A 14,531-nucleotide genomic window follows, 5' to 3' on the forward strand; every position below is an offset into this window, starting at 1 on the left:
TTGCATTTCAATGATAATTCCAAACTGCCGGGAAGAAATCATTCTGATTATGATCCTTTATTCAAGATACAACCGTTATTGAGCAGTTTGAGAAAAAACATGCTCAAAGTTGACCCAGAGAAGGTAACAGCATTGATGAGCAAATAACTCCCTTCAAGGGTCGCAGTTTCCTGAAACAATACAATAAGAACAAACCCCATAAGTGGGGTTTCAAAGTCTTTACAAGGGCTGGTGCATCCGGAATGATGTATGACTTTGAAATATACTCTGGAAAGCAAATGAAACTGGAAGGAGATCTTGGTATCTCTGGCAATATTGTACTCAGACTTACCAAAAATTTGGCAGATCACAAAGATTACAAGATATATTTCGACAACTGGTTTGCATCAGTGCAGTTGGTAGAAATGTTAAAAGAAAGAGGCATTTGGGCAGTAAAATTGTTATAGTTGTAAATATTTCTTACTTGTAGTATTGCTATTTTGTACATATTTTTTTCTTTTACTTGGAGTAAATGGGAGCCTCACTGATCAATTGTATTTTTAGTTAATTTTATGGATTTTAATACAGGCAAAATCATTATAACACTTCAATGTCAATCAATAAACATGAGTATTAAGTATAGAGCTATGTCACTATACTCCCAATGTTGCCATTTGGCAACAAAATTTTAATTCCATGAAAATATAAATTTTTAGACTAGTAATGAAATTCATGACATATTTAACATTGTTTCTATGCATATATAGCGCAGAAAAATTTTTTTGGCCACGGCTAATAATTTGGGAATGAAAGGGTTAATATGATTATTGTAGGCATGACGAATTGTGGTAAAAGTCATTACCTTCTCACAATGTTAGAAAAAAACTTTAATAGACATTTCGATTACATTATTTTATTATGTCCAACGCTATCATACAATAAAACCTATCAAGAATGGAAATATATAAATGATTCTGATTTAATTAAAGTAGAATGTGACCAAGATCAGGTAGATATTGTTTTAAAATATGTTAGTGATGTATATAAAGGTACCAACAGTCTTATTATATTCGATGATGTTGCTAGTTGCTTAGATGTTAAAAATAGAACATCAGAATTAGTACGATTAGGGTTTAGTGCTCGTCATTATGGACTATCTACTATTATGGTGACGCAGCAATTGACAAGTATTGCCAAACCTTATCGCGAAAATATAAGTTATTTAGTTACATTTTATAATCCAAACCGCAATGACATGAAAACAATATTTGATGATTATCTTTATGGTTTTCAGAAAGATGATATAGAAGAAATAACCAAAAAATTGAAAAATAATAAGTATGCACATTTAGAAATTCAACTTGTATACCCATACCAATGGAAAATTGTTATTCCACAATAAAACATGTGTTAATATATATGCCAAAGCGTAAAGAGCCTGAAACAATTAACGATATAATTAATGAGATTGATTCCGCAAATGATACTATCAAAGATGCTGTATGTGATGATAATATACAAGATAAGCCGCAAGAAAGTTTTAATAAAAGAGATCAACTACTTAAACTAGCTGAAGATGGTGATTTAGACAAGTCAGTTGCTTACATTAAAAAAGCTAGTCAAAAAATTATTGATAAATTGTACACTGAATACGAGAAAAAACGATTACAAAAAACCAATGAGTTTTTAACTGATCTAGTTATATCAAAATTTTCAGATATATTAAAAGGGTTTGATGCTATTGAAGATCCCAAAGAATTAACAAAACAGCTTAAATCAGACGATCTTTTAAAACGAGATGTGTACAATTTAGTAGAAAAAGTATCACCATTTTTACCTTTTTTAGGGTTTCTATCGGGTAGTGTGATAACTATTAAACATGTTTATGAACATAAAAATAATAAACCGGATATAAAATCTGAGTAATAATATAAATGAGCTTATTTTATGGATATGATAAAACAGATATTAATGTAAATATACAAGGATCTTTAGATAAAACACAACTATCAGATCACTACTATACTAAAACACAAGCTGATGGTATTTAATGACTACTATACTAAAACAAGAAGCTGATGGTAAGTATGCTTTGATTTCTAATTTACTAAAATATTATACTAAAACACAAGCTGATAATAAATATGTTTTGTTTCAAGATTAGCCAACTATTATACAAAGAATGAAACAAATGGTAAGTATGCTTTAAGTTCTAATTTAAATAAATATTATACAAAGACTGAAACAGATGGTAAGTATGCTTTAAATTCTAATTTAGCTAACTATTATACTAAAACACAAGCTGATGGTAAATATTATACAAAGACTGAAACAGATGGTAAGTATGCTTTGACTTCTAATTTAGCTAACTATTATACTAAAACACAAGCTGATGGTAAATATTATACAAAGACTGAAACAGATGGTAAGTATGTTTGACTTCTATTTAGAACATGCTAAAAACACAAACTGATGGTAATATTTTTAAAGTTCTAATTTAAATAATATTATGAAAACTAATTTTACAATTTAACAATTTATTTTAGAAAACTATTAGACAAACCAGATGTTGATGTTAAATATTTATTCAAAGCTGGACAGATGGTAAATATCTTTTCAAATCTAATTTACACTAAGTTATGTAAAAAACATCTTAACGAAATATTAACATCAAATTAATCAGTGAACATTGCTATAAATGTAATCATTTACTTGTTGATATAATTCTAGATATTTGTAGTATAAATAAACAATACTATAAGAACCATGTTTATATGAAAGGTGAGACAGAACTTGACGAGTCTTTGTCACTTACCAAACAACAGTTGGGATCCTACCAAAGACGAAATGTTTTTCGACACGTAAATGATTCTTCATTTCCGACAAAAAAATATGAAAAGCTGATATTACATCACAGACTTGTCTTTAAACAGAAAATTATCAAATATTGCTATCCTACCCCTACAAAAATAAATAAAACGTTTCGTTTAAACAAGCCTCAGGTTTCGTCTCTCCATTCATAAACAGACATTAATTTTTAAATTGTAGATGTCAGTTAAGATAAAAAATGTTGTTGTAAGTAAAAGTAATCCAAACATTAACTGGTCATAAATTACATTATTTTTTATGATGTTTGCATAAAGTTCAGCTAAATGACTGGAACTTTTTATAGCAACAAGTGTTTAGCCATGTAATAATCTTTTAGCATTTTGTAGACAATTTATTTAGTGGATTAAGAAGGATATTAAATAAAGTATCAATCTCAACCCTACTGGAAATAATGTTTTCTTTTTTATTTTGTATTTATCAAATAAATATATTTTCAACATAAGCACCTCAAGATTTGCAATGTTCCTAGAAATTGCTTTAGTAGTAAAAATTGCTACTTAAAGTGCATAATATGAATAATATTGCAAGTCATCGTACATTTTTAGTTCGACAATATTTAGGTCCAGTGGCGGATCTATGGATGGTCAGGATACATTAAAATCTATTTCCATTTTGAAATACTCTGGAGCGAATTCTATTGTGATTATTTTAGTCTTAAATATTCTTTATAAACTTTTAATGTTGTTAAAAAGTCTTTTGAATTTAAAATGAGCTTCTATAATTTATTTTGAGCTACCCTCGATGCGACACGGTCTAAGTCTTAATTTAATCTTTCCGAAACCTAGTTCCATGCTTCAAAAGTATTACTATGCATTTATCAAGGACCGAGGGGGACTGTGCAGTTATATCCCCCTCCCCCCCAAATAATTTTGCTTCCATTTTGAATTCTGTAGCCAAATCCCCTACTAGCAAACAACTTTCTAGGATTCAGTGGTCAATAACCATACCACCTCCATTAAAGAATATGCTCTGCAGTCGCTCTTTATTCGTTATATTATTTGTATTTTATATAATTTGACGTTTAAAATTCTATTTTAAGAGCAACAAGTTTTTAAACCCTTGTCTCCAATGTATTTTTACCCTGAAGAATTAAGCGATCAAACTAAACTATAAACGAACTAAAACAGCCATGAGCCTTAAAGTTTCGGCTTAGCTGGAATCGTCTCCAATTTTTCATACAAACGATCAATTTCATCATTAAATCTATTCGCTAACGTAAATCGTTTGGACTTAAGTGTTGGAGTTAGTAATCCATTATCTGGAGTGAATAGTTGCGAATGAAGATGAATTCCTTTGACCTGAAATAATGACAGAAATAAGATGAGGTGAAATAAAACTACAGAAGAAAATTATCGAGTAAAAACCTGTTCAAACGACGCCAACTTTGCTTCCTTTCCTCTGGAGATAATGTCATTCAGAATCATGTTATTGACGGCCTGAAGTTTGAAGTAATAGAAAGTACAAGCGTTTGAATGCAATGAAAACATGTGGAATTTCTATGTTAATGTAGTACCGTATCCTGACATAATTCCTCAAAACATTTGTTTATGTTATTGTCTTTGGCCCATTTTGTAAGAATTTCTTCATCAGGAACAATGATTCCAACAAGAAATGACTAAATATTGGAAAGATTACATTATGCTAGATTGCAAACAAGAAATCATAAATTCATTTTATTTTTATCAAAAAATCAAAGCCAAACATTTTAAGCGAATAAATATTCCAAATAAATGCAAGTACATTTTCATCAATTTTACTGAACAAACACGTTTCCTGACTGGCAAATCAAGAGCAATTTTTATTTCAAATCTCAACCCATAAGAAAGTTAGTGAATTGAGACGAATTTTGATCTCAGCAGTAAGCAAAAGATATCGTAATTTTTATAGCAAATCCAAATCTCAAAATTAAGAATCAAATCAAAATTTCAAGCAAAAGTTCACAGCCATGCAGAACAACTCGCCCCAGTACCTTAAGACTAGAACCGTGTACAAAAGCTTGAGCGACGAAAGGACATTTGATGTAAACATTTTCAATTTTATCAGGAGAAATATATTCGCCCTAAAAGACACAATCACAAATAAGATAAATAAAAACAACAAAATATATAATGGTTGCTATCATTTATGTTTTATAAACCTGCGACAACTTGAAAATACATTTTTTTCGACCAATTATTTTAAGCGTTCCATTCTATAAAACAAAACAGAAACATTATGAGCACCTCACCACATACTTAATCATTAAGTAAAAGATAATGTACACTATATTTGCATGAAAGTACGATAATACAAAAAATTGTTCATGATGACAAAATATTTTTCCTATCGTTTCCTTCTTAGAGAAATAAAATTAATATTAATATATTATAATAAATTATAATAAATTTCTTTCAAAGGAACTTGCTTCGTATTTGGTGTAAAATTCTTGAAGTCAAATGTCTGTTTTTAGTTATCATCTTCCTGAATTCGCTTACAGATAATGTCTTAGCAAAAATTAACAACCAGTTAACGTCATTTTTCCCACATTAATTTCGATAACAACAAAAAAACATTATTTTACATCCTTTGCTACTATGTAACTTCAACTGACCTGTTTCCATTCTCCTACATCACCTGTATGCAACCAGCCATCATCATCTAACATTTCAGATGTTTTGTCAGGATTTTAAGATATCCCTTGAAGACATTTGGACCATAGACACATATCTTAAAACAAAAATCATTCTTTCAATGCACAATCGTAACATAACATTAGCAAAGTAGAAAATAAAAACTAAGATTCGTTACTTCGCCTTGATTGTTTGAAATAAAATAGTTCATTTCTGGTACATCAACAAGTTTCACATAGTTACAGGCACTAGGTGATCCAACGTGACCTATAGGTACATACATGGATAAAATATAGTCACCTGTTGGTATAGACATGTATAAGACTGTGCCACTTATAAGTATACAGATGGATAAAATATGTTGAAAAATACCTAGTGAGTTATTCCCTCTGTATTGTGTAAAATACTTAGGAAAACATTGTACCATTATTAATAAGAAATGATTACAAAAGCTGGACATGACTACAATAATAGTGCTATCAACTGCAGGGCCTGGTACCTACGTAGATAATATGAATGGGGTTCATAGGTAATTGTGACAATCTAACAATAGAAATGAACATTAAGTGTTCACTTTTTAGCTCATTTTCTCAACGTTTACAATATTACATATTAAATGAAGTACCACAAAAGTGTTTATACGGAAATACGTAGTACCTGGGGAAAGATCAAGTTTATTTGTCAGAGAAACAAGTGCTGTAGACTCAGTCTGACCATAACCTTCAAAAATCTTAATACAAAAAGAAATAAGATGTAACCATGGTAACACAGTTGAAACGTGATGTCATAAATAAATACGAACCAAACATCCAAGAACGACTCTTAAAAACTCTAAAACTTTACCATCAATAGGAGCAGCACCTGTGAGAATGACATTTACATTTCCACCTAAAATTGCCTGTAAAGAAGAAAGTTGTCAGTAAGTTTCAATACCAGTCCCCCGAAAGAATGACGGCGAGTGACCGGTGCAGCGAAATGGAATTTACAATTCATTGGCCAGGTGAGAGTAAAACAATTAGCAGGAAATATAAGGAAAATCACTGATCTCAATATCCTTGAAACATGATAAAAGCTTTTTTAATGAAACGAATGAAGTGTTTTACGAGTATAAAAATGTTGACGTAACGGGCCTCATCGGTGACGTAACGGGCTCTTACCTGTGACGAAGAAAGCCCCCACCAGTGAAGTAAACAGCCCTCACTGGTGACGTAACAGGAGTCACCGGTGACGTAACAAGTAGTCACTGATGACGTAACAGGAATCACTGGTGACGTAACAGCCTGTCCGTTATATCGTACCTGAATTTTATGAAAAACTATTTTGTCCCACAAAGTATTTTGGAGATTTGACCTCTACAGTGAAAATAAATATATTTAGATTTTCATAATGGTCTTAAAGCTATTTCATTCACTATTGAATACTTTTTCAAGTCCGCTCTCTTCGACTCAAAAGCCTTGTAGAACAGCCATTTTTTTAAGCCACTGCTACTTTCAATATTTGATATAACCTGCAGAATTAAAATCACAGACAAATGAGCACAACAAATCTTTCACACAAACAAACAACGATTGTCTACATTGAATAACCTTATCGTAAAGACGGTTTAACAAACGAGGAACTGAAGCGAAGAATGTCGGCCTAAAAAATTAATCACACATCATATTGTATGATTTACAGTGATCAACAACAAGTGAATGAATTTCAAGAGAATTACCTCAATAACTGGATGTCATCCAAAAGAAATTTCACATCACCACGAAAGAACCCAGCTCGACCTCCAGCACAGCAAAAAATCATTTACAAATGACGATGGCGTAATACAAAAATCTTTAGCTTAAAAGAACAACTTAAAACAGGAAGTAAAATATTTTTAAGTTACCATAACAAGTCTCTCGTACATGTGAGGAAGCGGAAGATAGGGTATGTGAACAAAACTTGAATCCACTGGGTAGCCGTTCTAAAGACGAAAGTATGGAGAAATTGAAACTAAAGAACACAGCAAAGATACTATCTTCATTTTACTAAACCTTCTCAAAATGTATAAAAGTTGCAGCGAGGCAGGATATCATGTTCTTGTTGCTCAACATCACTCCCTTTGGTTGTCCTAAAATAACGTCATAACCAAAGTTCAATATACGTACCACTGGTGAAACTACACAAGAGAATTACCTGGGGTACGACTCCTAAAATCAGGGCGGATCAAAGATTCGCGGCAACCCTCTCCCCCTTCCTCAACTAACATATTTAGAAAAATACTCAAAAAATAATTATTTACAAAAGCGCTTTAAACGAAATTTAATTTCTACAACGATTTTCTTGCAATGACGAATCGTTACGAACATGTTGTTTCATCAAATGAAGGCTTTATTTCTTTAGAAAAATGACTTTGCTTTTGCAGGTGCTCTCATAACCGTGTAGCTCCTGGCGATTGCAAATTACTGCCTACTTTCATCTGCCCCAAGGTAAAACTACACATAAATCTTACCTGTGGTACCACTTGTGAAACAAATTGTGTAAACATCGTCAGGTTTAGCAGGCTGAAATAATTACTCCCTACTTTCATCCGTCCCAAGGAAAACTACACATAAATCTTACCTGTGGTACCACTTGTGAAACAAATTGTGTAAACATCGTCAGGTTTAGCAGGCTGAAATAATTACTCCCTACTTTCATCCGTCCCAAGGTAAAACTACACATAAATCTTACCTGTGGTACCACTTGTGAAACAAATTGTGTAAACATCGTCAGGTTTAGCAGGCTGAAATAATTACTCCCTACTTTCATCTGTCCCAAGGTAAAACTACACATAAATCTTACCTGTGGTACCACTTGTGAAACAAATTGTGTAAACATCGTCAGGTTTAGCAGGCTGAAATAATTACTCCCTACTTTCATCCGTCCCAAGGAAAACTACACATAAATCTTACCTGTGGTACCACTTGTGAAACAAATTGTGTAAACATCGTCAGGTTTAGCAGGCTGAAATAATTACTCCCTACTTTCATCCGTCCCAAGGTAAAACTACACATAAATCTTACCTGTGGTACCACTTGTGAAACAAATTGTGTAAACATCGTCAGGTTTAGCAGGCTGAAATAATTACTCCCTACTTTCATCTGTTCCAAGGTAAAACTACACATAAATCTTACCTGTGGTACCACTTGTGAAACAAATTGTGTAAACATCGTCAGGTTTAGCAGGCTGAAATAATTACTCCCTACTTTCATCTGTCCCAAGGTAAAACTACACATAAATCTTACCTGTGGTACCACTTGTGAAACAAATTGTGTAAACATCGTCAGGTTTAGCAGGCTGAAATAATTACTCCCTACTTTCATCCGTCCCAAGGTAAAACTACACATAAATCTTACCTGTGGTACCACTTGTGAAACAAATTGTGTAAACATCGTCAGGTTTAGCAGGCTGAAATAATTACTCCCTACTTTCATCCGTCCCAAGGTAAAACTACACATAAATCTTACCTGTGGTACCACTTGTGAAACAAATTGTGTAAACATCGTCAGGTTTAGCAGGCTGAAATAATTACTCCCTACTTTCATCTGTCCCAAGGTAAAACTACACATAAATCTTACCTGTGGTACCACTTGTGAAACAAATTGTGTAAACATCGTCAGGTTTAGCAGGCTGAAATAATTACTCCCTACTTTCATCCGTCCCAAGGTAAAACTACACATAAATCTTACCTGTGGTACCACTTGTGAAACAAATTGTGTAAACATCGTCAGGTTTAGCAGGCTGAAATAATTACTCCCTACTTTCGTCCCCAAGGTAAAACTACACATAAATCTTACCTGTGGTACCACTTGTGAAACAAATTGTGTAAACATCGTCAGGTTTAGCAGGCTGAAATAATTACTCCCTACTTTCATCTGTCCCAAGGTAAAACTACACATAAATCTTACCTGTGGTACCACTTGTGAAACAAATTGTGTAAACATCGTCAGGTTTAGCAGGCTGAAATAAATCACCACAAAATACCATTATTTTCAACAAATACATAATTTTTAAAAGAAGAAAAAATCTAGAAAAGATAACATACAGACATTTTCCAAGGATTCCAGTGTCCCATTAACTAAAAATTAAGAAATGAACACAAATCATTAAGCATGACAAATTCTTGTACTTAATTAACCAAATCCAACAAAGAATTCTTACCATAACATCTTCAAATGACTTTACAGTTATTCCAAGTTTTTTAAAGTTTTCTCTCTCGTCCTTTGTCACATCACCAATTTTTATAATATGCTTGAGTTTAGGACATTGATGAGCTGACTCCAATAATATTGGCAGCTTGTTCTCATCACACATAACTAATGATAACTCAGCTGAATATAATTTGAAATCAAGTGTCATCGACAGATGTTTCTTAATCACCATAGTAACTCCAACATTCTTAGTAAACATACCATGGTTAATGATGTAGATACATGTTTCAACACCTAAACTCTCATACAGTGGAACAGATACAAAGGAAAACATAACACAGGCTCTGTCCATTAACATCCACTAAAAATAAAATAAAACATTACAGATCAAAATATGACCAATCTAAGTCAAAAATCATAATGTGTGAAACCTCCAATTTGTTCACAGCATAAATGCCAAATGTCATTTCAGTTGATGGTTTATAGCCAAGTTCCATTATCCCAGATCCCAGAGCAAGTGCTTTTTGATGCACCTAAAATTTGGTCAAACTATAACTCATAAGGACTTCAGGCACTATAGATATAGTTTGTAGTAAATATGAGAACTACCTGATTGTGTGTTAACCATGAATATTTCCCATTAACTATCGTACCAAGATATGGCTGGTCACCTGTAGAGTGCATTAATAAATGAATACTTCATCAAATAACTTACAAAAATAAATAAACACAAAAATTAATTAACCAGAAATTTGAGTTCCTTTCTCATATGCTTCATAAACAGTAGTAATTCCTTGATATGACACCACCAACTCTTCTGAAAACAGAGATATTTTTGCACCAGGATATTCCTATTCAAATAGAGGAAATACATTTAACAATAAAATATTTATTGAAAAAGTTACTGCTTTTTCAAATACCAATAAAAGTGTCGCCACCATTTCCAATTCGGCTCGTCAGTGGCAGCAACACCACTAGCTCTTCTAAGATCGTACTGCCTTTTGTACTGCATGAATGAATCACGCAGATTTGCCCACTTTTTCATGATAGTGTCAACTGTAAAATGTTTAAAAAATAATGGAAATGCATGATTTGATATAAAATGTGTGTCGGCGGACTATCAATAATACTCACTATCCCACGCCAAGTCAGTAATTTTATGAAATTCATCTAAAACATCTTGCCAGTGATTTCTTTTCTTGTTCCTCGAGTCCTTATAATCCGGGTGACTTTTATCATACAAAATTGGTTTTTCTCGCATCAGATTTATGAAAACCTCTTGCCACTCCGCCATGTTTGAGTACAAAGTCTGATATTACTAGACAATAGTATGCGTTTTCTTTGACGAAAAAGGTCAAAACTTCAACTCTTCTCATATGCACGAAAACGAAATTTTCATGTTTGTAAATTGGTTCAAACCATTTACTTTATAACGAAATTTTCGTTGAGTTTTCGTTCAAAGTTTTCGTTGCGGCAGTTTTCGTTCTAATTTTCGTCGATATAGACGATAGTGTGGCCTAGGCTTAAATCTAACATGATGAATAATGATTAGCAAACCGCTCATTAGGAAAATAGAAACTATGTACAATAGACAGAGAACATTCTCCTTCGGTTAAACACGAATGACGGGATAAGATCAAAATCTCATTGAAGTCGTTGCCTTAACATGACTAGAAAAATAAGATTACTAGAGAATGATGACATGGCTATTATAGATATTGTCCTACGATTGTCTGCTTTAATTTCTGTCCAATATTTTACTTAATGATTTTACCTGATGATAAATCCTGGATACAGACACTTGCATCAGATTTGCAAATTGGTCTGTAATTTATAAAGCTAGAAGTACCAGAATGAGAAGAATTTACGTAACCACGTCTATTATTACGAGAAGGTTGAAACAGGCTGATGCGAGAAGACAAAAAATAAATGGTTATAAGAATTAGCAGTCGAGAGGGAATTGAAAACTTTTTCCAAACTCCAATGGATAAAATGCTGTCAGAAAACGTGTAAAATATTTTGTTTGTTTTGTATTAAGGCATTGTTGAATGATCTCCCACAGATTTTTGTCATTATCATAATCATTTATGCATACTGCCACGTAGTAAACCACTGTTCATTATTGAGCATTCTTTTAACTAACAAGATTTTTGTAACGAGATCTGTGAAATATAAAGTTTAATAAAGGTACGTTACAAGTAAAGATATATTTTGATGAATTTCTTAAATTTCTAGTTTCTTTTCTCTCTTTTTAAAACCAATGAAAGAATATAATCACACAACGGTTAATTATCGTCTGTGATGTCCAAGATGTAATATAAAAAACAAATTCTCTTTGACTTATGTTCATCAAATACAATAAAGTTCTTTTTGTCTCTCAATGGTTTTAAATTGTGCTAACTTCATGCTGTATTTCTACACTAAATTATTGATGTAATGTCTAGTCTATATTGTTAATGAAATGGCATACTTGAATATTCACAGGTAAATTTAAACTTCACGACGGAGATGGTTATTCGTTATGGCATTTAAAGTTTATGAAGAAATAATCATTAATGAAGTTTGATGAAATGAAAAAATGTAAGTTGGCTTAATTTCAATTAATTCTAAGTTGATTTCAATTAATGCGTCGCAAATTTTTGAATTTTTCATAACTTATCGTTTTATCTTAGGGTGAATTAATAAAAATCAACTGTAATAACACATTTGCGCCATCATTTGCTTATATAATATTATATTATGATGAACTTGGATCAAATTAAATGGTTTTGTCCAACAATACATTTCTGAGTTTTACGCTTTCTTAATACGCCTCTACATGAAGTACACACATACATTGTCCTTATCACGTGCTAGCTAATAATCTTTTATAGTTAAGTGTCTGTCAATCATATGTATCACTATAGGGCAATTTATGTGCATGTATTCCAATTTTCCCTCAATAATTAATGATGATCGTTATAGGGCAACGTTGTTAAATGATGATGAAAAACGATGGTGTGTTTATGGAATCGTACTTAATCATGTTTTGATACCAGCTGTTCGACCTTACCTGGAAAATAATATTTTAAATGAGTATGATGAATTAAAGAAATCTCATAATATTAATGTTCAAAAGATTCACAACTTTCCTTCATCAAAATATTCCCACAATCTACATTATAAAAATATCAACAATAATGAAGCAAAGGATAAGAAGAAATTCAACTATGAAGTTAAGTCACATGTCGACTTTGGAAAACTTTTCCTTCTAAGTCACATGACAAAGTTTAACAGTTACGACAGTTGTGACGCATCAGCAGTGCTTAATTTACTAGAAAGGATCCCAATTTTTTCCAACCTGGTCCAGAATGTGGCAAAAATTGTTAGAGACGATAGAAATTCTTGGGGTCACTGCAATTTTGAGGAATGGAACGAAACAGATTTTCAAAAGAAAATCGACAATATGAAGATACTTGTGAAAGAATTGTGTTTAGCAACTGAAGATGAAGTTTTGAATGATATAAATCATTGGAAAGATCAAGGTATATTTTTCATTATTATATCATTGAGTGGGTTTTATTAACGTTTTGCAGAACGTATGTAACAAAAAATTAGTTATAACATCTTCATCTAAAACATCCCAGCAATACCGGTATATCGGTATATCGTATATTTAATATATTTTATCAACACCATTTTAATTACATTTTACAGCTTTGACATTGTGGACAAACGATCGTACTTTATGTGAAGAGTTAAAAGATCACATTAACAGACTTCTAAAAGAAGTTGAAGAAACGAAATTTGAAAACGAAGAGTCCAAAAAGTTAGCGCAAGATACGCTTGACAAATTTTCGAATTGCATTGATCAGTTAAAAAGACGTGTTGAGAAAGTTGAAGACAAAGTTGAGAAAGTTGAAGACAAAGTTGAGAAAGTTAAAGACACAGTTGATCAACTTAATCAAAGCAATATTAATGGTATATTATTAAAACTACAAAATTTCAAGTGCAGATTTATAAATTAAACATCACAAAACACACTATTGAAAATCCTAAGCAAACTAAGCTATTGAAAAAGTGTGAACGATTTGCAAAATGTTAACAATAAACCATTAGTGCTATATATAGAAATGCATTAAAGAATGAAGACGAGATGTCTTTCAAATAAAACTTACTTTAACATTGTATTTTCATAGATTTCGCCATTTGTGACCGCGATATCAATTTACACTACCAAAAATTTGATCCAAAACAAGAAAATGGTTGATCAACGATTTCTCTGCTTGGTTCGATGAACCTGGAGAATCAAGAGCTTTTGTATTTATGGGAGATGCTGGAGTTGGTAAAACAGTTATGTCAGCTGCTATCGCTCAACGCGCTAAGGATGATGGGAAGTTAGGAGCAACATTCTTTTGTAGACATTATGATGGTACACGTCGTGATCCAAGATCTCTCCTGGCCAGTGTTGCTTATCAGTTAGGTAAACATTTTCCTGATTATTTGAAATTATTGGGAGGGATGTCTGGAATACAAAAACGACTAAGCGATAAAAAACTAGGCGTTCAAGAACTTTTTACTAAGTTTTTCGAAGAACCATTAAGTAATTTTAAGACTTTTCAAAACTCTCATTGTGATCGATGCTTTAGATGAGGCAGATTATGATTCGAAAAATGAATTTCTTGATGTGGTAACTTTTCGTTTTCCCCAACTTCCACAATGGCTACTTTTCTTTATAACAACACGTCCAGTAGATTACACGCAATTTACTTTGAAAAATTACAATCCATGTGTAAAGATTTGTTCAGGAGATGAATAATGAGGCTTATGAAAAACATGAACAAGATATTCAAACTTTTTGGAAAATCAAGTCGACTTCACTGGTAAATCATTTTCTGCAAAAGAAATT

General features: G+C 32.2%; 2 protein-coding genes and 1 pseudogene across 4 annotated transcripts in view; 1 reads left to right on the forward strand and 2 right to left on the reverse strand.

The window, feature by feature from the left end:
• Nucleotides 1-14,531, reverse strand: part of LOC124447742 — a 57,576-nt pseudogene that overhangs the window by 29,974 nt on the left and 13,071 nt on the right.
• LOC124447757 overlaps nucleotides 1-14,531 on the forward strand; it is a 41,172-nt gene that overhangs the window by 23,472 nt on the left and 3,169 nt on the right. The window contains exons 1-5 of one of the 3 annotated variants that reach the window (XM_046998759.1): nucleotides 11,749-11,830; nucleotides 12,128-12,223; nucleotides 12,608-13,167; nucleotides 13,340-13,603; nucleotides 13,822-14,136. In XM_046998759.1, coding sequence (XP_046854715.1) covers nucleotides 12,222-12,223; nucleotides 12,608-13,167; nucleotides 13,340-13,603; nucleotides 13,822-13,892 — 897 coding nt within the window. In that variant the 5' untranslated portion in view covers nucleotides 11,749-11,830; nucleotides 12,128-12,221 and the 3' untranslated portion in view covers nucleotides 13,893-14,136. Of the gene's footprint in view, nucleotides 1-11,748; nucleotides 11,831-12,127; nucleotides 12,224-12,607; nucleotides 13,168-13,339; nucleotides 13,604-13,821; nucleotides 14,137-14,531 lie in introns of those variants that run through there. The other 2 variants (XR_006948815.1, XM_046998760.1) reach the window with 2 other exon arrangements.
• Nucleotides 3,824-6,816, reverse strand: LOC124447761 (long-chain-fatty-acid--CoA ligase 1-like). Its single transcript, XM_046998762.1, is given in 11 exon segments — nucleotides 3,824-4,166; nucleotides 4,233-4,304; nucleotides 4,382-4,483; nucleotides 4,838-4,927; nucleotides 5,006-5,059; nucleotides 5,459-5,532; nucleotides 5,535-5,574; nucleotides 5,656-5,744; nucleotides 6,135-6,207; nucleotides 6,321-6,375; nucleotides 6,776-6,816. Coding segments are annotated over 10 exon segments (789 nt in total). The 5' UTR covers nucleotides 6,354-6,375; nucleotides 6,776-6,816; the 3' UTR covers nucleotides 3,824-4,004.

This window comes from Xenia sp. Carnegie-2017, unplaced genomic scaffold (genome assembly GCF_021976095.1).
Source record: "Xenia sp. Carnegie-2017 unplaced genomic scaffold, XeniaSp_v1 HiC_scaffold_23, whole genome shotgun sequence".
NCBI classification, from domain to species: domain Eukaryota; kingdom Metazoa; phylum Cnidaria; class Anthozoa; order Malacalcyonacea; family Xeniidae; genus Xenia; species Xenia sp. Carnegie-2017.